Genomic DNA, 27088 nt, shown 5'->3' with positions numbered 1-27088 from the left:
ATTATAGTTTGTTTATTTTGTTTCAATTAATGTAGCATATTTTAAATACTTTTATAAATTAATTAGAAAATTTTGCATGAAGGAAAAACTACTAAAATAAACTATGATTGGGATATAGAATTTGGACCATATTTTTGTAGGAGTAAATATTAGATATATTCAAAATCTATCATTTCTTTTTTAATTTTAAGATATTGTTAAAAGATTAATAATTATTTAAATTATTTCTATGATCAGATAATAATTATCCTTGCACGTGAATCCGGTGATAGAGATTCGGCGAAGTGAAGTTAAAGATTGAGATGAACGGTTACAAATAAAACATTCGAGAATCGAGACCCATCCCTCGAGCTCCTGCGCCACGGCATCGTTTTCTAACAAGTGGGACTGGGGATTTGAATTACACGCGCTGTGAGGAAGTGTGGGCAGTAAGATGGAGGGAGCGTTTTGATAAATTGAGGAAGGGAGGGAGTTCAAATGATTGAGATGAGAAGGGTTGTCGGGGAGTGGAGGGACAAGACGACACGCTCGATTGAGGGGCGTGGGGGCCCATATGTAACAGTCGGGGTTCTAAAGTCGTGTGAGACCACGTGTCTCTCAGGAAAACATGTTGATCCACGTGAGTTGTGGGGGGACATGTTTTTTTAAAATTATTTATTTTTTCTTCCGCACGCTTCCCAGCCTTCCCTCATTTCTGCCCGCCTCTACCCACGTGAACTCCTCTCTCTCTCTCTCTCTCTCTCTCTCGTGCTAAATGATTGGCTTGGCTCAGTTGACCCGGCTAACATGTTCAGTCGATTGAGTTTACTCGGCCTTTTTGGCTTTGGAATTATCTATTATCAAAATTTCTCTTAATTTTCTTTTTAAATATCACAATTATTTTTTAAATTTTAAATTTTTAATCTAATTATTAAATTTTTTCCAAAACTTTAAATAAAATATAAAAAATAATATAATTTTTTCAAATTTAAAAATAAAAATTATATTTAAATAATTTTTAATTTTATAATATTTTTATTCAATTTTTTATTTTTATTTTCAAATTCTATTGCTCATGATATCCTATGAGCCATGCATTGATTAGAATTTATCATGTCATTCGCCACATCTAAGAAACACACCAACATTTTGAGGGAAAAAATGATATAAAGTCAAATAAAAGAGAAATAATTTAGGACATGTTTAGGTGATTAAAGTATTTTAAAATAATTTGAATAAAAATAATAACGAAATAATTTGAATAAAAATACTTTATTGAGTTTTGGAAATCGATGAAAACAAAATAAAATAAGTATTATATTAAAGTTTATGAAAATAAATAGATAAAATTAAAAAACTAAAATATAAAAAGTAAAAGAAGCAAATACCCACGTTCAAATTAACTCTGTTTTGTTTGTCAAAAAATTAACTCTATTTTATTTTGTTTCGATGTATAGTCTGCAGCTGATGAGGTGTTGAGCCTCAATAAATGTGATAGTGTATGAAATTAAGCTCTAGTTCTCGATGCTGAGATGTTCTTATATATTTCATTTAGGTTGCGTTTGGATGTTGAAGTGAGTTGAGTTGAGTTGAGTTGAGATGATAAAATATTATTAGAATATTATTTTTTAATATTATTATTATTTTAGAATTTGAAAAAGTTGAATTATTTATTATATTTTATATTGAAATTTGAAAAAATTATAATGATGAATTGAGATGAGTTGAGATGAGTTGAGAGATGTTTATCATCCAAACGAAGCCATTCTTATCTTAATTTTTAAATATTAATTAAAAATAAATGTTTTTTAATTTTTAATATTTTTATCTAATAATTATAATATTTTTAAATCCAACCAAAACATAAAAATAATTTAACTTTTTTAAATTTTAAAATAAAAATTATATTTTAAAAATTTATAAATTCATTTTGTCATCTCATGTTATCTAGTAAAAGAAATGAAAAAAGTAAAAGAAATGAAAAAAAAAAGGGACAACGGAAGCAGAGTTAGGTATTATTTGGGGGGCAGAAGCGATGATTGAGATAATTGGGGTGTCCTGACACCGAAGTCATGATTGAAGTTACATGCCCATCTCTCTTCTTTCTATATAACGCCCTCCTCCCCACCACTTCCATCCCCTGCTTTAAACCAAACCCCTCTCTCTCTCTCACTCTCTCTCTCTCTCTCTGTAGCGTCAACAGAGCGAGAGCCTTCACTCTTGAGTCCGTGCAGATCGAAGTTCTTCAACGAAAGCATCTTTGCTTTGGGTTTTATTGCAAACAGCTAAGCTAGCACGATGGTTGAGAAGGAAGATCTGGGTTTGAGTCTGAGCTTGAGCTTCCCCCAGAACCACCATTCTCTACCGCTCAATCTCAGGCCTTCTTTAGCCCCATCTTCAGCTGCTGCTTCTCCTTCCGGGTTCAATCATTCCAAGCCCTCTTGGAACGAGGCCTTCTCTTCATCAGGTGCGTCTTAATCTGCATGTTTTCTATTCTCAGATCTGGCTTCACGCACGCTACTTCCAATATGTTCTCTTTTTCCTCCTTTTTTTCCCCAGAAACAAGCGAGTTCCAAAAAAGCCCTTCCCCCCCCCCCACCCCCCCTCCTTTTCAATGACCTTGGTCGAAAACAATGATACATTTCTTGCTTTTCCATGTTTGAGTGGTTTAAGAACTAACCCTTTTATCATTTATTTTATTTGAACTTTTCTCTTATTCACACCCAAAGCTTCTCACTTTTTCGTAAACCATGGATCTGATTCTTCAGATCTGCTCCTCAAAATTCAATCTTTTTCACTAGTTCTCACTTTCTATCCCATTTGCAGATAGAAACTCCGAAACTTTCCGTGCAGAGACTCGATCTTTCCTACGGGGGATCGACGTGAACCGGCTGCCTTCCACTGGCGATTGCGAAGAAGAAGCAGGCGTATCATCCCCTAATAGCACGATATCTAGCTTGAGCGGAAAGCGAAGCGCTAGCGAGAGAGAAGCTAACGGAGAAGAGCATGATCTGGAGAGGGATTGCTCTCGAGGTATCAGTGATGAAGAAGACGGTGAAACCTCGAGAAAGAAGCTCAGGCTCTCCAAGGACCAGTCCAATATTCTTGAAGAGAGCTTCAAGGAGCACAACACTCTCAACCCAGTAAGTAGTATGCAGTGAAGCACAGTTTAATAGGGCCGAACTTGCTGTGACATAAATGTTATGCAACCAAAAGGAAAAAAGAAAATCTTGGGTCCGGTCCTATGGATTTAATACTTTCCCGTACGTGTAAGTTTCTCGGCAAACAAACACAACTCTTTCACTGACATATGGATGGTTTGATGGTTGCAGAAGCAAAAACAAGCTTTGGCCAAGCAGCTGGGCCTCCGACCTAGACAAGTGGAAGTTTGGTTTCAGAACAGAAGGGCCAGGTGAGAATTTAATTTCCTTAATTAAATCCGCCATCCTGTTTGGTATTTTTGGTACGTTCTGTGAAAACCCATTTCGGAGGTAGCTATTTTTATTAACGAGTGGTGTGAAAAATGAAATCCCAGGACAAAGTTGAAGCAAACGGAGGTGGACTGCGAGTTCCTGAAGAGGTGCTGCGAGACTCTGACGGAAGAAAACAGACGTCTGCAGAAGGAAGTGCAGGAGCTGAGAGCTCTAAAACTCTCGCCACAGTTCTACATGCAAATGACCCCACCCACAACCCTAACCATGTGCCCCTCATGTGAGCGTGTCGCCGTCCCGGTTTCCTCCTCGTCATCCGCCGGCGACAGTACCCACGCCCGGCCCCAACAGATGGGCCGTGAAGGTCGTCGAGTCCCCATCAACCCGTGGGCCACCCAGACAACACGTGGTCCCGGCGTCGCACACCGGACGTTCGATGCAGTACTCCAACCAAGATCGTGATTACAGCCTCCCAATAATACAACTGCGGCATTAATCATTCCAACTTCCGATCATTCGTCGCTGTGACATTTATTTCTCTACATGTTCAAAGTGTATGGGTCTAAAAGTCTTAAGATATGGTTGGTAGAGTTTGATTGTGTGGGTCTTCATGTTTTGTATTATTGGACCCACCATGTTAGTCTAGATTTTTAGCACTCATTTAATTAAAGGGAATGAAATGAAGTGTTGTGTTCTAACCTCTATTAATTAATTAGATCTGATTACTTATAATATGATAGTGGAGGAATGTTACTTATGATTTTCTTTTGTTTTGGTGTTGGATTCATATTCATAGAAGAAAAGATTTTTCAACAATGTCTGATTCTAGGGGATTTCCCAAATATATAAATACAAAATGCTAACAAAGTAAAGAATAAATGAGTAGAATAACCCATAAAATTAAATGCCCATGTCAAACAATTTGATTTTTTGGTCGAGTTAGATGCTTGAAAACATAAAGATAGACATAACATTAAGTAAAATGCTATTTAGACCGAGAAACCTAACTGATTTTTTTAATTTAATTGTTAAGAAAATGATTATTAGTAAATTGATTTTTTTAAATGTTTAAAAATGGTTAAAAAAAGATGCATTTGCACTTGTCGGTACAACAATGCAAGGGCACCATGGCACCATTCTCGATCTCTTTAGCATTGTCCTAGGCATGTTTGGACAATTGAAGACTGGAGTACTTTAGAATTTTGTGAACAGTATTAAAATAATTTGAGTGAAGATATTTTATTGTGTTTTGTGAAATGGGAGAGAAAAAACTTGATAAAATAAAATTAAAATATTGTTTGAATATTATTTTTTATTTTAAAATTTTTAAAAGTTGTATCAATTTTTGTATTTATTTTGAAGTTTATAAAAATTATATTGATTTTTGTGTTTGAATAATAATTAGATAAAAAAAATTGAAATTAAAAGTTTGTTTTATATTTAAAAATAAAATGACCTTTCAAAACTTAAAACCTTGGGCTGGATTTTGGATTTGTCAGCCCAAAATCCAGTTACTGGCTACAGACTTTGGGCTGAAGAACTAGTTTGTAGCTACTTGTTCAATCACTTCATAACTTTTGGAATTGTCGAATGCTCTAAACAAAGTTGCAATGTGTATTGACTGATATTCTTGCAGGAATGATTGATTATTCAAAGGAAGATGTAGACGCTTGAATTTAAGGTCGGAGGTGAGTTGGCAAGAGATAGACATATAAAATGAATTATATTTAAAAATAAATTATACTCATTATCCTTACACCACACCACACGTCGATTAAGAAAAAAAATAAAATAAAAAGATAAAAAATTATATACATAAGCCTCACACTCCTGCACACCACTTAAAAGTATGTGAATTTATTCTTTTACCCTCATGTTTCATGAAATATGAAATATGAAACATGAGGATAAAAGAGTAAAATCACATATTTTTTAAGTGGTGTACAGAGTGTGAGGCTTATGTGTAGCATAACTCTAAAAAGATATCCAAAGTTCTTCATTTTGGAAGTGGATACATGTAACTTTATGAGCTGGTGCAACTCTCTCAATAATCTATCCGGAGTGAGCGTTGAGCAAGGTGGACATGAAACTATAGAAGATGTCTATATTTAAATATAATTAAATTTATCTTTTTCCACCCGCTTAAACTTTTGGGATAAGCAGTAATTTAAAGTCTTACATAGTATAAGAGCTAGGATTTTGATTTTACAATTCACCTCATTTTAATTAGGACAATGTTAGGGATTCGCTTGAGCTCCCGCTCCAATTTGTTTTTTTTACTTAATGATTAAGAAAATATTGTTTAATAATATTGTGGTTTTTCTTCTTTTTTTAAAAATATTTAAAAGTGTTTTTTTAAATCATTTTTTTAACACTTTTAAATATTTTTTTAAAAAAAAGAAAATTCACAATATTATTAAACAATACTTTCTTAATCAGTAAGAAAAAAAAAACTAAAAAATAAAATAAAATTGGAGCGGGAGCTCCAGTGGGATCCCAAGCATTTTCCTTTTAATAATTTTCAAATCGTGTTCACTATAAATTTAATTATTTAAACAATAACTATTTGTACTGATTCAAAGTGTGCAAGCCTTGCACAGATCTTTTGTAAAATACTGGATTCCGTTATGAAAAAAATGTTATTTTTGTGACATTTACTTAGCACCACTCTATTGTTGTCAAGTATCTCCAAGCTGGGGTACAAGAAGAAAGATTGAAGGGTAAGATTGCAGTGGTTGGTCCAGCAGTTCACCTGAATGCATCCGAATACCCGAACGTGGGGAAGTAATCGGATGGTTTCAAGTTTCAACAGCTGTTTGAGATCACTGAGGTTGAACCTCATTTTGGGAGATCTCATCTTCAAACCATCTGCATCCTTTGCTGTCTGCATAATTGAAATCTCCCTGCAGAAGACAAGCACTTAACTGGATGTTTACCAGTCTTATAACCCACTTAGAATGACCACTTTTCATAGTTCTAACCGATAAGGAAGATGAGTATCTTCTTTGCTCAGCACCATTATCAGGTATGCAAATGGCATTTATCATGCTGTATTTTACTAGTAAGAATTTGCCTGTGATTAATCCACACACGAAAAGAGTTAAGTGGGAGTCAGCATCTTCTTCTAGATCCAGAACTAGATGCAGAAATGGACCAAAAAATAGGGCATGTCATTTAGCTAGAAGAACATCCTTTTAGTTACAACAGTTCGGAGAACATCAACACTCGTTGGGGTGCAATTTTGCTGTTACACAAAATATAAACCGTGTAGATATCTGTACACCATGCACTCTAGGCCAGAAAAAGATCTTTTAAAGTTCTTGTCCGAATTTGAGAGTCTCGGTTGAGAGAAAGATAGACATGTAAAGTGAGTCCTACAACGTTTATTGATCTTGTAGGACTCACTTTATATGTCTATATCTCTCTCACTTGAGGCCTGCCTTTCAGTTCAGTACGAACTCTAGATTGATCTTGATCTGTCCATGCCCATATTGGGAAAAAACAAAGAGAAATTAACTATAACATTAAGTAAATTAGAAACATAGAACCAAGGAAAAACTAGAGATTAAACACCAGTGTTGGATCCATCCAGTTTAAACTCTTTTGGACTGAAGGAACTTCAACCTTTTCTTGCAGAGTTTCTCTTGATCTGCCCACTTGATCTCTTGAGGGAATTAATTCTCTGGAGCCTAATTTGCTCTCTGAATTTGGCTATGAACTCATCAGCCTTTCTATCCACATCACGTCCTCCATCGCTGACACTGCTCGAAGCAGCTTCCACATTGTTTAAACTCACTCCACCATTGCTTGGAATTCCTTCTCCTTGGATGAAACTTCCTCCTCCAGTGTCATCATCTTCCTCACTTTCTGTGTCTTCATCAGATACCATAGTCACCGTGTCACCAAAGGCTTGCTCCTCTTCCACTGAGAATTCCATGAAAGCTTGCTTTGACATTAGGGGGTTGCTTTCATGCCTCAGTTTCTCAGTCCTGAATGATGTTTGATTAGATCCCCTCATGTTCCTTCCAGATTTCTCCACCGTTGGGCTTTTCTCCGAGTCTCCATTCATGGCGTCTTCTTCAAAATCTTCGGCTCCCCTTGTTCTTATTTTTCTCACTGATTTTCCATTTGCTAAACCATCAGCCTGGCGTCTAGCTTTCATTTCCACCCCATAATTCACTCTGCTCGAATCCTTCTCCAACGAAACCCCATCACTCACCGGTCTAGGATTAGGCCTCTTGGAAAATGATTGAAAAACTACTGGCTGCAGCGGCGGCGGGGGCAGCGGAGGTGCAGGTGGGGGAGAAGATTTGTACAAGCCCCACTTCCTCACCAAATCCTCCGCAATTTTGGCTTGTGATTCTGCAGACAACGAAGGGGAAGGAGACAATTTCCTCGGCGAAGTTAGTGAGGGTGAATGAGACGGCTTTAGCGAACAGGTGTTGGAACTGGATCGGGATGGTTCAGTCATCTGAATGCTTGTAGTGCGAGACTGGAACCGATCAAATTCAGATTCCTCCATTGAAGGAGGCAGATTAAACAGGGTAGGACTATCAACTTCTTCTTTCATTTCCATTCTTCCAGACCTCGATTGCCATGGAACTGGTGAAGAAAGCACAACATTGTCCGTCAACTTCTCCTCCAATTTTAGATGATCCAAACCTCCTAATTCCCCGTTTCTAGATTTATTCGAATTTCCCGAAAACCTTTTGGAGGTCGGTCTTGAATTAGACCTACTGATAGAACCTGAAGTGGTGCCACTAAATTCGGATTTGGCGACACCTGGGTCAGGCGTACGCAATTTTAAGCTCCGAACTGGCAAAAGCAGCGGTTTTTCGCTTGTAGTTCTCTGTTCATCGAGAACAGAGTGTTCTTGGGCAATGATAACCACTGGTTCATTCCTATGGTACTGACTACTCCATGTTTGGACCTTGTTCTCATCAATCCCAGATGAGCTTTCGACTTCATCATCAAAACCCGGTGATACTTCGAGGAATCTGGACACATACGAAGCATAATCGAATTTAGAGCTGTTGTTTTCTTTCTCTGTTTCGTCGTTTCGCCGGCTAAATAGACCGTAAGAGACGGCAATACCGACAAAAATGAGGTGTAGAAGCTCCCAGCTTCTAGTGAGTACAGATTGGTTGATGAACTCAGGGGCTTGTGAAGGAAAGAGCGGAAGAATAACGAAGAAAACTATAACTAAAAGAGCTTTGTATAAGAAATGTGAGTAAAACTTACTTGGGTTTTGTTGGGTTTTCTCTGGAAGTATCATTTGGTGTTTGATGTTGTCAGAACATGTATCTGCCATTGAAGAACACATGGAAGCTTTTGTTTTTTATGCTGCTTGTATTGCAGAAACAGGAGAGGAAGGGGAAGAAGAGGAAAGAAGAGGAAAGAAGAAAAAGAAGAAAAAAGAGGAGACTTAAGGGTTAAGAAAAAGCAGAGAAAGAGAGGAGAAGGCAAGCACTGGGGATCAAAGTTCTAGGGAGATGGAGCATATTTCAAGCTTTGCTTTGTGTTGCTTTGGCGGGTTCCGCTCAATTGACATCTATGGCCTTTCAATTTACTCAAATTAACCCAAAGGTGCTGTCTTTCATCTCATTTTCGTTTATATTAGGTATCTTTGGGAAGAGGGTTGTGCTTAAATGGTAACAAAGGATAGGCTTACAGAGAAATAACGAAACCTAAAAGGGTTGATTTGGAAGGACCGACCAGTCTTCACACATAAATTCTCTCCAATACACAGTTGAGAGATCAGACTTGGAATAATTTTACACTTTTATTATATCCAGTTTGCCACGTTTCTGCACAAGGTATTAGAAACGAAAAGAGGGAAAAAAAAAAAAAAGAGCTGGAAAAAGCTTGTAATTTGTTGCCATCCATATGGTCCTGCCATTTAGGGCAAACAGATGAGATGCATTGATTTGACATCATCATATATGTAGTGCATTACTTCCCTGTTTGGTTTGTGGCAAGTTTTGTTATGATATATATATATATATGAGTAATGTTACATATAGTCATAGAGTACGTAAGCGTCGTGCAATCGCTTTGAGAAAGAGTGAGGTCTACTATTAAAAAATTAGTTTTTTTTTCATGTAGGTCATGTATTTACTCACTTTTTTTAAAAAAATTATACAGTACTTACGCACTTCACGATTGCAAATATCATTTCTCTTATACAAAACAAAACAAAAAGGGTCAGCAGTGTGGTGGTGAGTGAGTTTGGCTGTTTGTAAGAGATGGAATTTTTCACCCTGTTTGTGAGGGAAATGCAAAGCTGAAAGGTAGCAGTGGAAATATTGGGGAATCAAAATTGGGACCTCTTGGGGAGTAGGGTGAATGTAAAGGGCAATTGGGTTGCGTGGATGTGGTCAGGATTCTTCTTTTGGACTGCGTACGCTAGCTTTTTTATTCTGGAGGTCATAAAAACTCAAAAAAATTAAAAAAAAAATATATGCTTGTTTGCAACTTTGGAGGAGGGAATGCCAAAATGCCTTTCTTATGTCACCTCTCTATTCTTCTCTCAAAGGCCAAGCACTGAAGATCACATGGATGTACTTAATTTATGTTCATCTTTCTTTATTTTCATTTGAAAAGAGCAGGGAAGGGTTCTGATCTCTCTGGTGATTTCTGCATCAAGCATTGTTGGCAAACCACAAAAAAATATAAAAATAAATTAAAAACTGACCCAAAACTATGTTGACAAAAAGGAATATATTTTTGCTTATTGTAATCTTTGTTAAAATGGATGCATGCAGACTTGGGATTATGCCAATGGTCTGCGACCAGAGGCAAGGTATATATATTTTGCTTTCTGAGAAATTCTATACCTTTGCACTTGACAGATGCTACTCAATTTAGCTTGGATACTCTTATTCTCTCTCTTTTACAGGGACGAACATATGCTAAAACAGATACCATGTCGGTTGAAATGACTTGATAGGTAAAGTTAGGATTTAAACTTAAAAAGATCTCTCCTCTCATATCATGTTAAATTATCAATACTCGCTGTTGCAGACTGACTTCGATCCTACGTAAAAGTTGGCGTAGGCATAGCTCTGGTTAGATATTGTGTTTCTGGCCTGGGAAGATAATGATAAGGTCCAGCAGCTATCATAAAGAGATGAAGATTATGTAGAGGAGTACCAAACTTAGTGTAGAAGATAAAGGGATTCTAGAGAATCATCGATGCCATCCTGTGCCTTTGTTGAGTCATGACTCGTACGTCCATTAATCTATTAGGATTTGAACATATCTTAACCCGGCCGCCAAAGATGCATGTTTGGGGTCTCAAGATCGTACGTGTAATCTGTAAAAGGCTGCTTGAGGTGGAGAATTAGAATGAAAGGCAAATTAAGAGGATAATCCTCGTCAGATTGAGTAGGTTGATGAGGCATTCATCCTCCTTTTCTCACCATCTGTGGCCCAAAAGTACTTAGAAAACACTAGGAAAAATGGATCTGATTCCCACGCTTTGATTTTTAATCTTTTAATATTATAACTAAGTTATGTGCTATTTGCTGAGGCGGTTTTAAATTTTCTAATTAATAGTGCTAGTCATCTAACTATCGTTGTTGGCATTTAAATATACGGCCTATCAAGTGTGAATAAGAATGACAAAATTTAAAATAAAGAAAGTTTATCTTTTTCGATCTTTGTATAGATTTAGGTTTCGTTTATTTTCGTAAATGAGATGAGATAAGTTGAAATTAAAGTTAAAAAGTTAAACAAATGAAGTGCATATTACATTAACAAGGACTTGGTTGATTTCTAACAAATTGACGATGACTAGGGGTATAACCGGTCCGGTCAGGTCCGGTTTGGTTTTAGACAAAATCTAGGACCGAACCGGTATGTACCAGTTTTGTATTTTTCAAAACTGATTACGCACCGGTTATCCTCCTAAACCGGTACTTTAGATTTTACTGGTTTTCGGTCCGGTCCGATTTTTCGGTTTTTTTTAAATATAAGTTTCACAATTTGTCATTAAAAGTTTGCTTATTAAAAAAAAAAAAATTGATTTAAAAAATATTGTTTTATACTTTTATTATAAGTTATATATTAGTATTAGTTATAAACTATATATTTAATATTAGTATTAGTTATAAACTTTTAGTGATTTAGTATTAACATTTTATGTAATAATTTATATATTATAATAATAAATTATTTCATATATGAATATATACAATTATATATAAAAATTTCACATAAAATTTTATAATTATACATAATATATAAAACTTATATATATTAATATATATATAATATTTTGTATAAAATGTATATATACAATAATATAAATATTATTTTTTATATATATTTTTTATCAACCGATCCGGTCCAAAAAATCCTAAAACTGGAACCGACTGGTTTTTACATTCTAAGAACCGGTCTCGATCTCGGACCGGTTTTCTGGTTTAAACTTATACCCCGTCGATGACTCGGCTTGATGGTGAGCTTGAAATGAAAACTCTTAAAAGAGGGTTTAAGAAGATTTGAGAGATATGAGTTCACAGTAACTGAAAAAGTGACAAGTTGTTTAGGCCATAAAAGCATTGAATAGGTGCTTGGGCATTTTTTGGCTTTTGAAAAGAAAAGCAAGGGCTCCTCTAACAAAACCATTCATATAGATGACAGTGAAATGCATAGAGAAGAAATGCATAGATAAATGGTGATACTTGGCGAGGGCTGCATGTTGCTTGATGATGCTTAAATCATGAGATTTGACTTTTTCATTCCTAGAATAAAAATAAAAAAGACAGACAAACACTTCAGATTTAATTATTTATATTATATTCTAATCAAACATATATGCTTGAGATTGAAATAGAACCGACTTAATTTTCGAGCTTTTAATAAAAATATCTTGAGCTTTTGTTACGTACTTATCTGGAATTAATGTTACTCATCATCTTTTTATTTATTATTATCTTATTAATGCTATTTGAATAGTTTGACAGATCTAAACTATTACAAAATTTCACAATCACAGTAATAAATAAAGAAGTATTATATTTATAAAAAGATTTTAAAAAAATAAACTCACATAATTTTATTTGATTAGAAAAATTTATTTTATAATAAAAATAATTTTATAATTTTAACATATTACATCACCACACTAATTTATAAATTACTTTATTGGCTAAACCATTTGTCTTAAAAAGATCAAAAAATCTATACAACTTCTTATTATTCACACAATTTTCATACATCATATTTTTTTTAAAATTTTATTATTTTTTTTATCAAATATTTAATATATAAATAATGAATAGAAAAATTAAATTAATTTTAAAAAAATAAATTTAAAAAAATATTAAAAATTTTAAAAAAATATAGTGTCGAAAGGCTCAAAAAGATTATTAATTGTGTAGCCTATTCAGATAGACAATTGAAAAGCCAATCGATATTCCCAAACGAATGACATGAATTTGGTGTCGGTTACGAATCAATTCTGTATTCTGCATAAATGGGATAACTTATCTGCCGACCAACCAATCACGATATAAATGTTTTGTCGGAAAAAGAAATTCATTATCGAATAAATAAAAATAAAATATATTTCGAGTCAAACAGTGGTGGAAACATTAAAAAAACCGAACGAATTGCCAATTAATAAATAAATAAATAAATTTATGACCCATCAATCCCATTCAATCTTTCGCGGTGCTATTCTGTCGGCTGAATCCACCGCTCGTTTAAATTGATTTTTTTTTATTATTTTAAAACATTTAAAAAAAATATAAATATACTGATAATCATTTTTTTAATTATTAAACAAAAATTAAAATATATAAATATTAAAATAAAGAAAAATTGAATGAAAAAAGTAACATTTTTCTTAATAAATTCATATTCATAACAAAATTAAATATCAATTTTGCTTTTGAAAAAATTGACTGATAAATTTTCTTGAATATATCTCAACCATTGATCCTCTAGATTTAACGGTTGGGATTGGTCTTTCAGCCGACATGGTCAATGATTTGTCCGTAATCCTTATCATTACAATTTACTGATTACTCTGCGTGCCTTTGACTTTCACGCTTTTCTTCCTCACCGTCTCGTCAATTTAACTCTCCATTCTTACCAATTCCTCATACGTCGTTCTCTCCATCTCTCTCTCCCAGTCTTTTTCTCTCTGTTTCAGTGTTTGTTGAGCAAAAGGTGGAGGAGTAGAACCCATGCCATTCTATCATCCAAGCAAAATCCTGGGGTTAGGTTAGGGTTTCTTCGATCTAAAACCTCTCTCTCCCAAAATAATTCATCCGTCATCGACCTTTTGTCATCTCTTATACCACCTCCATCGTCTCCGCCTCCTTCTTTTTTTCCGATCGACTGTTCTTTTGCTAAATATGGTTATGATCTCTCTCAGAAACTTCGATTTCCGTATTTTACCATCAAAATCTTTTCCAATCCCCCGTTTTCCTATTTTTCTGTAGAATTTATAGGTTTCACCATTACTCCTGTAATTCGGTTACGGAATTAACAGAAAATATTCGACTTTTTCTTTTGGGGATTATGGGGTATAATTAAAGTGACGTTAAGTTTCTGTGTGGTGTGTGTATTTGTTTTGGGTAATTTAGGTTTTGTTTCGAAATTGCGCGTTGCTGTTCTTAATTGAGTTAGTTGGGTTTGAATTGAGGCTATGTATATTGAGGAATTGAAAGTTGGGGAGGTAGAAATCGGTGAAGAAAGGAATTCTTGTGATGGAGATTGCGATTTCAGCGGCCGAAGCATTGTCGTTTCGGATGCAAAGCGGGTTCTGATCGGAGCTGGGGCTCGCGCGCTATTCTATCCTACCCTCCTCTACAATGTTGTTAGGAATAAGATTCAGGCAGAGTTCAGGTGGTGGGATAAGGTGGATGAGGTATAAGTTTGTTTTGCTTGTTATTGGTTCTAGCCGTTTTGCTACATGGTTTGTCTCATATTTGTGCTTGTTGATTGATTTTGGGCGATATATTGGTTACTTTCTGCGGCTTTTCATTGGAATGAGTTTGCATGTCGCTTCTTTTTACGTGGGTGTGTCTTCTTTGGTTCAAGAATATATACTAGCGTATAGAGGATGATGAAATAGTTTATAAGCCATAATTTCGTTAGCTTATATTGCAAGTTTTATTTTAATTTTTAGTTTTTAAGATATGTTTTCGGGTAGTACTTCTGTTTTTATAATTCATTTGCAGTCTATTAAAACTGTATCATTTTTGTTATTTCTTACTTGATTGCTGTTTGAATTGCATGCATGTTCAGGGATCTTGGATGGGCTTAGTGGTTTTATTGAATTTTTTCACATTTATCTGTTGTATATATTCTTTTTTGGTGGCTTTTCTCATAGTACGCTGCTGATTGCTTTTGTTTGCCAAATTTTCCTTCTTGTACAAAAGTTATATGGTTCTATAGGTTCTTTTAGGCGCTCTTAACTACTTATCTCTTTGGGGACTTTTTTTTGGCTCAAAAGTTCATATGCGTTCGGTTCTGTATTTTTGTCATTCATCACTCCTCCTCTGCCTTTTTTTTCTGATGTAATTCGGTGATGGCTGTAACATTGTATCTCGAGCATTTGATAGTTAAGTTTTTGGTGCCCTCGGTGCTCGTTCTTTTTAATTTTTTATGAATAGTATTTATTGCGTAGGAATTATATTCTAATATACATATGTTCAGTTTATACTGTTAGGTGCTGTTCCATTTCCAGTTGATGTTCCCCGTCTAAAGGAGCTTGGTGTCTGCGGGGTAGTCACACTAAATGAACCCTACGAGACTTTGGTACCGACATCTCTATATCATGTGAGTATTTTATCCTGATCTGTTCGCAGATGGGCATTCTTCACAAATTTGAAGGTTTCTACCTTTTCTTAGTGGTCTTTATGGCTCGCTTTTTTTTTTTTTTTTTAATCTTTTCATATGGAACTCCTTTAGCTCCTGTGACCATTATGTGTTTGTTGTTTTCTATGCTAGATTAACTGTATAATTCGAGAAGTTGATAAAGTGTTATTCGTTCACATTTGAACAAAACTTCTTTCGAATGGTGTCGCAATTCTTTTTACCTGAGGAGTCTTGTCACAGTTCTATCCACAGGTTTTTCGTTCACGTATCAAAACAAGTTTTGTTTAAATGTGAACGAAAAATGTGTACGGAAAGAAATCAGTAATCTCTTCTGTTTGTGCTGCTTCTGGAAGAAACATACAGTAGTATGATGGTTGCTTAGTAAATAACTAAGAGCAATTTATATTCTAATTTAATGGTATCTCTTCTTCCTCCAATAAACACGGATTGGTGGGTGAGGTCACTGGTGTCCAGGTTCTAGAACTTACAAAAAGACATGGGTAAATAATAAATATTTATGGGGGAAATAATTCTCTTCTTCCATAAAGCACTAGGCGCCTACAATAAAAAAATATCTGTCCTACATGTCAGTCAAATAATTCTCTTCTAAAATAACTATTTTAGGGGTTTAATCATAGTCCAAAAATTTTAATCGATTAGCTCTAGATGTATGAGGTCCAAACTAATTTGATGGGACCTTTACCAAGGTCTCATTTGGACATCCTAAATTATTTGACTGACATGGAATGCCACACTTCTCTAAATCGCTTGATCAATTTAGTTGATTTGAATGACATGGAAGCATACATCTCTGTCTCTCTCTTCAACATAGTTTTTCGGGCACTTTGTGTGTGATACACGTGTTTGATGGTCATTATATTTTCCTGGGCGCAGCTTTAGAAGGAGATCCTAGGATTATGACCTAACTTCAGTTTACGATTTAATATATTGAAATCTTTGTAGGATCACGGCATTGACCATCTGGTGATACCTACCAGAGACTACTGCTTTGCTCCATCGTTGAATGATATACACCATGCAGTAGAGTTCATACATGGTGAGCATTCTTTTCAGCTTGCTTTTCCTGCTTTGGAATATATAAAACATCAGATGTTTTGCCATCTAACAGAATTCTATTTACAGGGACACATGGTTATTTAATTTTTTAATGCATAATATTTAATTTTTTCTTCTGGGAGGGGTATTCCATAGGATTACCTGATCTTTCTTATGTCATTTTCATGAAGAAAATGCATCTTGCGGAAGATGTACCTATGTTCACTGCAAAGCTGGACGGGGGCGCAGCACAACTGTTGTAATATGTTACCTGGTCAGTTCCACCCCAGAGGAAAGATATTTAACTATCTTGTTGAAAATTTCCCACCTTTCTTGACAGTCCATTTTCTTTAATAGGTGCATCACAAGCAGATGACACCTGATGCTGCATATGATTATGTGAGATCAATCCGCCCAAGGGTGCTTTTAGCCTCTTCCCAGTGGCAGGTATTCTTATAAACTTTGGTTTGTCATCCAGTATCATGTCGTCATTTAATATGATTTGGCAGTGGAAATTCCGGAATTCCTTTTTTCTCATCAAGTCTTTAGTAGACAACTCCTTCACCATGTTTTATCATGCATTGTAAAAGATTTCTTAACCATGCTGTCGTTAGGCTTTGAGTAGGTGAGTTATCTGAGAGTTTTCCATTTAAATTCTATTGGTTTTGATGGTCAATATTTTTTTAGTGGCATTCTGTCTTTCTTGGCAATTAACTAATGACACTCAGTTGTCCCATGTTATATATATATATATATATATATATATATATTTGTATATATAAACTATTTTTGGTTGATGATTACAGGCTGTCCAGGAATACTACCATCTTATGGTGAAAAAAGCTATTGTCTACACCCCCATGGCTGATTTCATCATGAAGGCCCCAGTATCAACGGCTTCACAAGATCTTGTTGCGTTTGACGATGGAGCTGTAGTTGTCGTGACTGAATCAGATCTTGAAGGGTATGACTCAAGTCTTGATCCAGGTGCTACTGGACAGATATGGGCAGATTTAAGTGTAGTCTACCGGGTCCGTGTAGCTGGTCAGGCAGCTCTGGCAAGAGTCTCATGCCTATGGTTTCGATGCCGTGCCCACCAGACAATCTCAGGGGAGAAACTGGGCAGCAAGAGAAGCTGCTTAGTCGAGACTGATCATATGGGAGGAATTAGTGTTGACATACACGTCTACTGTGAAGAACCACAGAAACTGCAGAAAAGCCAACCAAATTGCATAGAAGATGCTTGATAAGTTTTATGCCCTTTTACCTTTCTTTGCGCGTACAGCGAAAGGCAAATAATGTTCGTATTAGGGAGAAATGAAACTGTGGTTCCTCCTCTCCCCACCCTGTAAATTGAGTTGTAATTTCACTTGAATCAAGATGTAAGAAATTTGAGCAATATGGGTCAAGGAAGGAAGTAGTGATAATACCTTTGTAGATTACATCGGTATGATTAAACAAAGGGAATGTTTCATGCATTTCCGTACACGTCTTACCTCCATTTTTTCAGATAGCGGCATTTAGCCCCTTAAAATTAAAGTCCCTCCGAAAGTTTGTCACTAATGCTGGGTATAAAACCAAGAACAGTTTCAGGTGTCCCAAAAATAAAAACCATTTCTGTTCCTAATTTTTGATTTGTGAAATCAGATATTAGGGTCTAACATCTTGTCCGGTCGCATATAACGAGCGGAAAAAATTGGCGTGGGGAGGTGGTGGCCACTGCCTTTGATGGGGATGACCTACTTGCGTGGGTGGGGGGGCAGTGTCGCAATGAAAAGTGAGAAGTTGATGAAGCCCGAGAGAAGTAGGAGCCTGAACCCTTTAATCTGGCTAGGCATCTGGAAAAAATCATGAAAAGAAAAACAATATAGTCACTTCTTGAACGTTACAAGAAAAGCACTTATCCCTTTCTTAAAGCTTTAGGTTCAGTTTTCTGTCGAAGATTCCTTCATGGGGTATCCTACTCTCAGGCCTATGTTCCTTGAAGATGGTTAGACACCAAAACTTGCTGTAACAATCCAAATGCTTCTCTGTTCACGTCTCTGTTTTCTTTATATTTGAAGAATTTGTTGTTTTTTTTCAGAGCCTGTTGGAATTTTTATCACTTAAATAAACCCTACAAGTCTCTCTCTTTCAAGGAACAGAAATATATGCTGATAATCGCTACCATGATGGTTTCTACGGTACTTGATGTGTTTAAACATGAACTTTATAACAGAATTCATTTATGTGCTTGTAAATAATGCTCCTTTGATGATGGAGATCAGTTCAATCCTGCGGATCAGAGCATAAAATTTACTAAATTATCCGATCTTTGGCATTTCAAAACCTTAATGGCACGGATCTGTAGAATCCTTCAATTATATGAATGCACATAATCATGCAATGTTCCATCTGTATATAACCAGACTTGTCCTTGCATATTGAACAGATGTTTCCACAATTATACAGTACAGATTGTAATCCAAGAGCTTTCATAAGCTTTCATCGAGAGACATTGAGGCCAATATACATATAAGGAATGAAAAAAAGGAAAACTGAACCAATTTTTGATCCTCACCACACATAACTGACTTTGTAATTCGATTCACAAAGTAATTTCCAATCATGTATGAGGCAACCACTTCTGCATGTGCCTGAGAAGTTCGTCAATGAAAGTTTTAATTGATCCTCGGCCGGAAATAATGCGATGACCCCTCAATTGTTGCTTTAGTTGGTGCTTTCTCCTCAAATTGAGGCACCATTTGCTCTCTCTTGTTGCTTTGAACAACTCCACCATGAACTCCCTGCACTCTATTGCCACTATCCTTTTCATTACTGTTCTTTCTTGATGATTCGCCCTCCAAATAAGGCACAACATACTTTAAAATATTGCTTTTAGAAATTCCAAGATGATTTCCGGGAACACTAACGTACTTTACCCTTCCAGCTTCATCTAGGGTTTTCAAACCAATCCAATCCTCAACATAAAGCTCTGTCTGCATAAAATTGAGTGACAAAACCAGTTAACTAAATATACAAGAAAATGTTTTAATACACAAGAAGCTGTAAGATACATTGCCAAATTTGGGTGGAACAAAACCCTTTAGGCTACAAGAAAATATGAACTGATGCTTTTTTACCATGCAGAGCTCATATTTTCACAGAACAATGCGCTACCCCTTAAACATATATATAATTTTGAAAGCAACTTGGTTTGCATTTTCTGCTACAAATTGCTTCAAAAGCTAATTAATTTATTGAGCACCTTGAGACACCATGCAGCGGATATTCAATTATTCTTAAGGGTAATCGGATGGTTTCTTTCATGCTCTAAATCTCGCTCAAGAAATTGCAAAGAAAAAATATCAGTTTTGGTGCCAAAGATTTCTGTATTAACATTATATTGTTTGTCTAGTAGCTCATTTCACTTTGTAATCATGCGTTTGTCAATAGAAGTTACAGCCACCATCTACTGCAAACAAACGTGGGTATATTGGTACTCGGAAGTGTTTTAACATTTTCAGATAAAGGATAGCTGTGCCTTCTGCTCTGCGTATCAGAGAGGAGGGGGAAGGGAGGGACGGAGGAGCAGCACAGATAACAAGAGAAGATCAGGTTGATCTAAAAAACTACCTGCTGTGGAGGTAAAACTGGCTTAAAGGCTCCATCTGGGTAATACCCGAACCAAGCAGTTTCCTTAGGTATCAAAACTGTGTCATGCTCAAACTGTTGAACATAAAAATATAAAAAAAGGTTAAGAAAAGCTTAATAAGCTTAATTGTTATTTGTCTGAAAAAGTCTGAGAGGACCAAGAAATGTTAGTACATGGAAAGAAACCTCCAATTTACCATGATAAGCCCATTTCAAAGGACAAAAAAGAAAAGAAAAAAAGAAAAAGGCTTACCATGATAAGTACCAAGTTCTGTAAGCTAGTGAACCGTTCCTTGTAACTGGAGTTTTTCTCACCAGGGAGTTCATTGTTAAGCTTTGGAAGAAATCTGCATTTCTCTAAATAGTTGGGGATAGCCTGGAAATATAAAATAGTTGATTCTGATGTTTAGGTTTTCAGACAGAAAAGAGAGATAAAATGAAGTGGATAATTATCAGTGCAAACATGATATTTGATAAGTGGCAAGAAAAAGCCACCTTAATCTTTTGTCCTTTAAAAAGGAAAGGGGGAAAAGACGAACTACAGACAACAATCAAAAAGATTATTGAGCCACTAAAAGTTGAAAAGAACTGACGTTTGAACTTTCCTAATATATCACGATTACAGGGTTTAGAATGTATAGCTAGGAGATATGCAGTAGAAAAGCCTAAACATAGCATCTAGTATCCTCTATCAGGTTATAGCACTCACATTTGGTAATTTAAGATAGCCGCTGGGAGCCAAGTGATCCTGCAATTCCAGAAATCAAGCATCATGTATTGCAAGAGAAATCCTAAAGAGAATGGATTTTGAAAGAAAAATAGTGATACGATGTAGTGAGCCGACTTCAAGGAGTTAAAATGCTATGAAGCGAATTCATAGTCAGATTTATACTTGGATATACTCGCTGTAGATCTCTAACTTCATCAGTCTGTCCAGAATAATGCACAAAACGCCAGACTGTAGAAGACAAAACCATATATGAATATTAGACAGAACTCAAACTCAAGGAAATTTAAATAAGATTGCAACTTCTCATTGCAATGTCAATTGGCATGATAGTCACTTATTCCCAGGTGATTATTATTCAGAATACATAATATGCAGGGACTAGCCACTACCCAGAAAGTGAAAGTTCAGAAGAACTCCAAACTTGACTAACCTAAAATGTGCACACAGGTTGTAAACCATCACAATTCATCATTATGCTTAAGGTGCGATACTCTTATCTGGAGCATGTTTTCAAATTATTAAGGTTGTGATTGAATGAGATGTTATAGGACACCCAGTAGGACTTAGTTATGCATAATAAGCACAGGGGGAAGAGCTAATCCAGGTGGACTCCTAACAAGTTTATAAAGAGAGAAATAGCAATGATCTGTAGATAGCTTTATCCCACATTAGATTTTATTATAACTCTAAAACAACTAAAAATCTCAAGGAGACTTAAAAAAATGTATATTAAGTGGTAATGATGGAAAGCCATCATGGCACTTACACCACAAAGAGGAACAGAGGCAGTACCAGCATGAGGTCCACCTAAAGAGATAAAATTCTTAACCTGTTTCCAGAATTAAAAGAGAAAATTTTCCGTTACTTGAGATCCAAACAAGTACAAAAAAAAAAAAGCTCAAAGAAGACTAGGAACAGTATTATACCGAAGCCATGCACTAAACTCAAAAAGGCATTTAGCTGTAGATAGATTTATGAACCCATGCAGTATGTAGCCAGAGCAAGCATAGATGAGACACCCCTTATTTACTCTTGCAAAGGAACTTTAATTTCCTTTAATGAGAAAACAGAATGCTGCAGATTCTAAAGCAGAAAATGGAGAAAATAAAGTATCCATCCATCCAGAGAGAGAGAATTTTGAGCAAATCCATCAATACTCAATTGCCTACTCATAAATGCCATAACCTCCTATTTCTTTACTTATTAAAAAAAAAAAGTGCCATAACCTCCTATTCCCATCCCCCACCACCAAACAGGAAAAAAGTGAAAAACAACAGAAAAAAAGAAGAAGCAAAACAAGTAGAAAGAATGGTACATTTATCTCGTCAAAAAAGGGCCAAATGATGAACCTATGAACAAAATCTTATATGGCTTTTAAGTATATTTCACACAATTTAGGTGTAAACATGCATAGTCAAAACATTCCAATTTTGTCAAACAAAATTCGGAAACACTAAACTAGCAAGGTTTATATTCAAGACTGGTTCTTACAGGAGGTCCTCCATCGCAAAACTCTAGAACACCTCGACCTATTAAATTACCCTGTAAATAAAAACACTATGAATGAGATACAGAAGCTGCCCAAGAACCAAAAGCTATCATAAAGCATTTAATTTAATAATAGGCACTAAGAAATAAAAACTTTAGTCCAATTGATAAATTGATTGGCACATATGATCAGAGCATGGTATGTTCAACTGGCCATTGAAGGGATGTGACGACTCTTCTATTGGGAAGGGGAGTCTAGAGGAGTTCTAAATAAATGTTCAACTGGCCATGTGCCTGCTCCAATTGATTGTGTCATGTAAATTGGATGTTATTTTAAGAGTTTGTCAATAAGTCATAAGAAGCGATGAAGAAAAAGTTAATCAGTAGGAAAATAATCCTTCAGTGGATCATGTTACATTACATAGACATTTGAAACGGGAAAAATCTGACTCATAAATCACCTGGGAGAGACCAACTATGTTGTAACCTTTTTCCAGTTCTTTCATTTCCTTAACCTGTAGTATGGTAATGGATTACATGAATGGAAAAACAAACTTCCAAATCCAAGGGAGCAAAATAGCAACTGCAATCAAGAGAGCCATATCACCTTGTCACAAACAGCCTCCACCTGCAAATATGTAAACTAATTTAATTACCATGGGACACTGTAAATTTACTTCCAATAAGACAGGTCTAGTTTATTAAGTGCTTGCCTGTTCATCAAGAGGCATAAACCAAGAATCCCATGTTCCATCTCCAACTTCTCTGCAATGAGGAAAGATATGAACATCTGTGCAAAACGTAGTAACATTTGCAGGTTGACAGGAGGAGACGGTTCAGAGGTTAAATATACTTTGAAGATGAAGACAAGTTACCGGTCGTTCAAGAAAATTTTGAAACTTTTGATAAGTAACTGTCAAACGTATATGATGTAAGGAACTAAAAAAGTACACTTGTACATATACATATCATATCTGTCCAGGAAGTTTCAAAATTAATTACACCCAATGCAAAATTATAACTGATATTAAAAAAAAAGAATAACACAATTTTATTTAGCAAAAACTAGTTCATTTAGTTATGCTCTGACATTTTTTTATAGGTATACGCTCTGACATTTTACATATGTTGCTCCCCATGTCCTGTAAATTTTTTGTTCCGGCCAATTTGAATGCATGGACTCCTAGACCCCAAAGGAAGATATATAAATGCTTTACAGTGATTTAAAAAATTAAGATTCAAATCTCCTTTTACCTCAATGAATTAAAGGATTCTAAGAATTATCTTAAGCACTTAGAAAACTTAGCCAACTTGACACTTTGTAGCAAAATGCACTTTCTTTATGTGCAATTTCAAGGATGTACCACTGTAAGGCAGTATCCAAACTCAATGGCAAAAGGGGAAAAAAAGAAAAGAAAAATAAAGAAAATCTGACAGAGGTAAATAGAAGTAATTTACAAATTTTTTGCTCACAAGAAAGTGATTTGGTGCTGGGTTCAGTTGAGAAAAGCACAAATGTCTATATTGTTGCTTATCCACCCATCGGTCACTTAAAAGAACAAACATCAGTTATCGGTATCCTTTGACCTCCTTCAACTAGATGACAATACGAATACCATATCTGAAGGTTGACTAAAAAAATAATGCACTTAAAGCATCTAGTCATGATCTAACTTTTATAAAGTTTTAAGCGGAAATATTTATATGGTTTTAGGTTTCCACAATAATTCAATCAAGATCATATATAATAAACTTCATTTGTGGATACAATTTGATCCATGATCAGAAAACAAGTGTTCTTTAAGAGGATAACATTCAAAGTTTCTTTAAAGAATAGGGCTGTGAGATGTTAATGCAAGCATACATGCAATATCCTTCAGTGCCAGAAAAGTTGCTCAGTAGCTCAGTGAACTGTTTAACTCCTTGATTGGAGCACCGATCTCCAATGCCTGCCATGAAGCATTGGAATAGTATGACATATATCAACAAAAAAAAAAAAAAAAATCCCATAAACTTATTCCCACTGATCCGTTAATTCATAAAAGAATAACAAGGGACAATGAATACAAAACACAATAAAATGTCCATACATAAATAAGAATTAATCATAAATGTACTAGGTTCATAAACTTTAAGAAAGAGATTGAAACATCCAATATATATCTAAATTCAGGACCAAAATAGAATGGGATTCCCAGAAAATTTTGTATATGAAATATTGTGCTGAAACTTCTCAGAAAATAGGATAACCAAGTGCTTTGATTGCCAAAAGGTTCATTAAATTTGTAGTAAGTTAAATGCACAATTTAACAAGGTAATTGGAAGACATAGTAATAACCATGGTAAGGTAAAAAAGATATGAGCTACCGAAATTCAGATCGTGTTACCTTAAACAAGCTTTAAGCATAACTGGACCCATTTAATAGGGTCGGGAATGATGTGTGCAAGGAAAGTAATGAAATTTTATCACTCCTGAGAATTGCAGCCTCTCTTGAATCCTATTTTCTTCTCTTTTCAATCAGCAACTCGCATAATATCTAAATTAGGATTTTGGTGAGATATCCCAATGGTCTGTCCCGCTTTACTAATTCCAAAAGAAACAGAGGAAATACACGAAGGGCAGCAGTATAACATCTCCATGCTCTATTGTCTTCCTCCTAACCCTTAAAAGGACCGTGTTAACTCAAATACAGTTTGGTGTTTGATGTTTTTCAGTTACCACAGTAATGCATTTGGTGAAAAATATTCTTGATTTTTTTTTTTATATTCTTGATATCAGCAGTTAACACTCACAATATAAACATCTTCAAGATAGCATAGAACCTTCCTTTATAATCTACCATAAGCTTCCATTAATAGCAACAAACAAAGGCATCGATTATCCATATTAAACATATACAGTAAGCATTAATATCCAAGAAAAACTAAACGTATCATCCAAATACCCAGAAGAGAGAAAGAAAAGGCAATAATACCACAAATCCTAAAACAGATTCCACCAAAAAAAAAAAAAACTACGATAGAAACTGATTTGAAAGCGAAAAAAATTACCATGGAGTACTATGAAGGGTACGGACTGTGAAAACGCGATGGTTATGGTTAAGAAGAAGATAAAGTTGGAGGCAATGACTGGTAAAGAAAGATCCATGAATTTTGTGGGTTTTACTTGGAGAAGAAAAATATAAGAAGATCGAAGGGAACAAAAGACTTTGGATGAATACAACGACTCCAGTAACTTCTGGAGGATTTTGCCGTTCTTGTATTAGTTGGTTGGTTGGTTACGGTGAATCCTTCACATTTAAAACCGGTGCTAGTCACGAATCGGTGATTGCTTTGGTCTCTGGATCGGATTGGAGTGTCACTTTGTCAGGAACTTTGGATTCTCTGCGGCAATGTTCTTGTTTGTTACTGTGTGACTTTCCGTCTCGTTGCTTTCTTTAGGCGTATGCTACTCAGCTGCTATTGTAACACTGCACACACTATGTGATTGCTTCTGATTTTTTATTTTTATTTTTATTTTTAAATCAAACCATGCGTTTTGATTCAATTTGAAAATCGGTTTTCTATTGTCATCCTCATTCGAATTGATACTGTAAAACACCATTCTCCCTTACAATCCTTGTCAGCTTCCTAAACCCAATGCCTCCTGACGATGCCATCTCTCACATCAATGCCATCGAGAGGCGCTCTTCCGTCTACCCAATACCTCCACTCCCCGCGAGTTTATTGAACGGAGCAAACTAGATTTGAATCCCGCGAAACCCACCCTCATTCCTCGCCACGAACCCGCATCCGTCAGCTTCCTCTTCCAAGTGCTACCTTGTGACGCTCCTACGTCTGTCTAGTGCCGCCACTCCCTGCTAGCTGATTGAATGGACCAAACTAGCGACAAGTCCCAAGAGCTTTGTTTTGCCAAATGGTTTGCTCAGTTTCGTAGGTAAATATTGTACCATTTTTCCGTCCATACTATTATATTCTTCATGTATACATCAAGATGTGATTTTTTTATTTTTTGAGATTGGTATTGTGGCTTAGGGCATGGAGCAATTTCTAGAAAAATAGGATCCATAAACTATTATTTTTTGTTAATACAACTTGGATTTTGAAGACATGATTGGAACTTGTTTGAAGACACGGTGGGTTAAATTATTTTGAAGTTGTTTAGTTTAAGTAGCCTACTCATTCTACTCTTGTGCGTGCGCATTGCCTTTATTGAGGAACATTTTCTGGTAAGATGTTGGACATCATTTTTTTTTCTTTTTTAATTTTTAGAAACACCTGCATATTCCATATATATGTCGTCTCGATCTCTTTATCCTCAGCATATTCCATTATCCATAATATCTTGTTAAAATAAAGCATCTTTTTTGGTGCCTCACTATCTCAAACAGTCTCTGCCATCAGAAATTCAGTGTGTTGCAATAGTTTCAGGAAAACTCACAAACTATTCCGAGCATTGAGATTAGAATGATTAGGCCTGGTTTGCTTTCAAGATTAAAATCACAAATTTTGGAAACTTTGAAAACCTTTCATCTCATCATTACAACTTTTTTAAATTCTCACACAAAATAAAATAAATAATTCAATTTTTTCAAATCTCAAAACAAAAATAATATTAAAAAATATATTTAAACAAATTTTTATTCAATTTTTTTAACTTTAATCTCAACTCATCTCTGATTATTTGTACTTTTTGGTGGGGGAGTATGTTGAAAGATGTACTTCTCAACTTGGAGGACAAGACATGGTTGGGTCCTTGGGAAGATTAAGAAAGTCATTGCAGTGGGGTTCACATAACTTTCTTATGCACACACTTACATTGGTAAAACACGTGGGACATTAATTGTCAATGAGACGTTTGGATTTGCAAGTCATCTCAGCTCATCTCAACCCATCTCAATTCATCTCACTACTATTCATTACTATTCAACAACTT

The 27088-nt window shown here is 35.4% G+C and overlaps 4 protein-coding genes across 4 annotated transcripts; 2 read left to right on the top strand and 2 right to left on the bottom strand.

The window, feature by feature from the left end:
• Nucleotides 1-2056: 2056 nt before the first annotated feature.
• Nucleotides 2057-4168, top strand: LOC108994407 (homeobox-leucine zipper protein HAT4-like). Its single transcript, XM_018969613.2, has 4 exons — nt 2057-2446; nt 2806-3122; nt 3312-3391; nt 3515-4168. The coding sequence occupies exons 1-4, from the start codon at nt 2278-2280 to the stop codon at nt 3870-3872; spliced, it is 924 nt and encodes a 307-aa protein (XP_018825158.1). The 5' UTR covers nt 2057-2277; the 3' UTR covers nt 3873-4168.
• A 2415-nt stretch (nt 4169-6583) lies between these two features.
• LOC108994424 lies at nt 6584-9157 on the bottom strand. Its single transcript, XM_035694146.1, has one exon. The coding sequence runs from the start codon at nt 8731-8733 to the stop codon at nt 7030-7032; it is 1704 nt and encodes a 567-aa protein (XP_035550039.1). The 5' UTR covers nt 8734-9157; the 3' UTR covers nt 6584-7029.
• A 4368-nt stretch (nt 9158-13525) lies between these two features.
• Nucleotides 13526-17796, top strand: LOC108994353 (phosphatidylglycerophosphate phosphatase PTPMT1-like). Its single transcript, XM_018969510.2, has 6 exons — nt 13526-14292; nt 15084-15206; nt 16209-16302; nt 16493-16575; nt 16659-16748; nt 17108-17796. The coding sequence occupies exons 1-6, from the start codon at nt 14071-14073 to the stop codon at nt 17546-17548; spliced, it is 1053 nt and encodes a 350-aa protein (XP_018825055.1). The 5' UTR covers nt 13526-14070; the 3' UTR covers nt 17549-17796.
• An 850-nt stretch (nt 17797-18646) lies between these two features.
• LOC108994352 (palmitoyl-protein thioesterase 1-like) lies at nt 18647-25580 on the bottom strand. The gene is made up of 12 exons (XM_018969508.2): nt 25204-25580; nt 24017-24101; nt 22866-22917; nt 22760-22780; nt 22614-22667; nt 22156-22206; nt 21431-21493; nt 20827-20892; nt 20644-20682; nt 20188-20310; nt 19917-20009; nt 18647-19279 (listed from the first exon to the last, which is right to left on the bottom strand). Exons 1-12 carry the CDS (start codon nt 25298-25300, stop codon nt 18962-18964), a joined length of 1062 nt encoding a protein of 353 aa, XP_018825053.1. The 5' UTR covers nt 25301-25580; the 3' UTR covers nt 18647-18961.
• Between the last annotated feature and the right edge of the window lie 1508 nt (nt 25581-27088).

Source organism: Juglans regia, chromosome 9 (assembly GCF_001411555.2).
Source record: "Juglans regia cultivar Chandler chromosome 9, Walnut 2.0, whole genome shotgun sequence".
Classification (NCBI taxonomy): Eukaryota; Viridiplantae; Streptophyta; class Magnoliopsida; order Fagales; family Juglandaceae; genus Juglans; species Juglans regia.
This window is presented reverse-complemented; position numbering and strand designations above follow the sequence as displayed.

Coding starts and splice junctions, on each gene's coding strand:
- LOC108994407 (XM_018969613.2), top strand. CDS start 2,278: ATGGTTGAGAAGGAAGATCTGGGTTTGAGTCTGAGCTTGAGCTTCCCC. Junction 2,447..2,805: donor CGAGGCCTTCTCTTCATCAG/GTGCGTCTTAAT, acceptor TCCCATTTGCAG/ATAGAAACTCCGAAACTTTC. Junction 3,392..3,514: donor TTTCAGAACAGAAGGGCCAG/GTGAGAATTTAA, acceptor ATGAAATCCCAG/GACAAAGTTGAAGCAAACGG.
- LOC108994424 (XM_035694146.1), bottom strand. CDS start 8,733: ATGTGTTCTTCAATGGCAGATACATGTTCTGACAACATCAAACACCAA.
- LOC108994353 (XM_018969510.2), top strand. CDS start 14,071: ATGTATATTGAGGAATTGAAAGTTGGGGAGGTAGAAATCGGTGAAGAA. Junction 14,293..15,083: donor GGTGGGATAAGGTGGATGAG/GTATAAGTTTGT, acceptor ACATATGTTCAG/TTTATACTGTTAGGTGCTGT. Junction 16,576..16,658: donor CTGTTGTAATATGTTACCTG/GTCAGTTCCACC, acceptor TTTCTTTAATAG/GTGCATCACAAGCAGATGAC.
- LOC108994352 (XM_018969508.2), bottom strand. CDS start 25,300: ATGGATCTTTCTTTACCAGTCATTGCCTCCAACTTTATCTTCTTCTTA. Junction 22,781..22,865: donor TTATGCCTCTTGATGAACAG/GCAAGCACTTAA, acceptor ACATATTTGCAG/GTGGAGGCTGTTTGTGACAA. Junction 22,207..22,613: donor ACATAGTTGGTCTCTCCCAG/GTGATTTATGAG, acceptor TTTTATTTACAG/GGTAATTTAATAGGTCGAGG.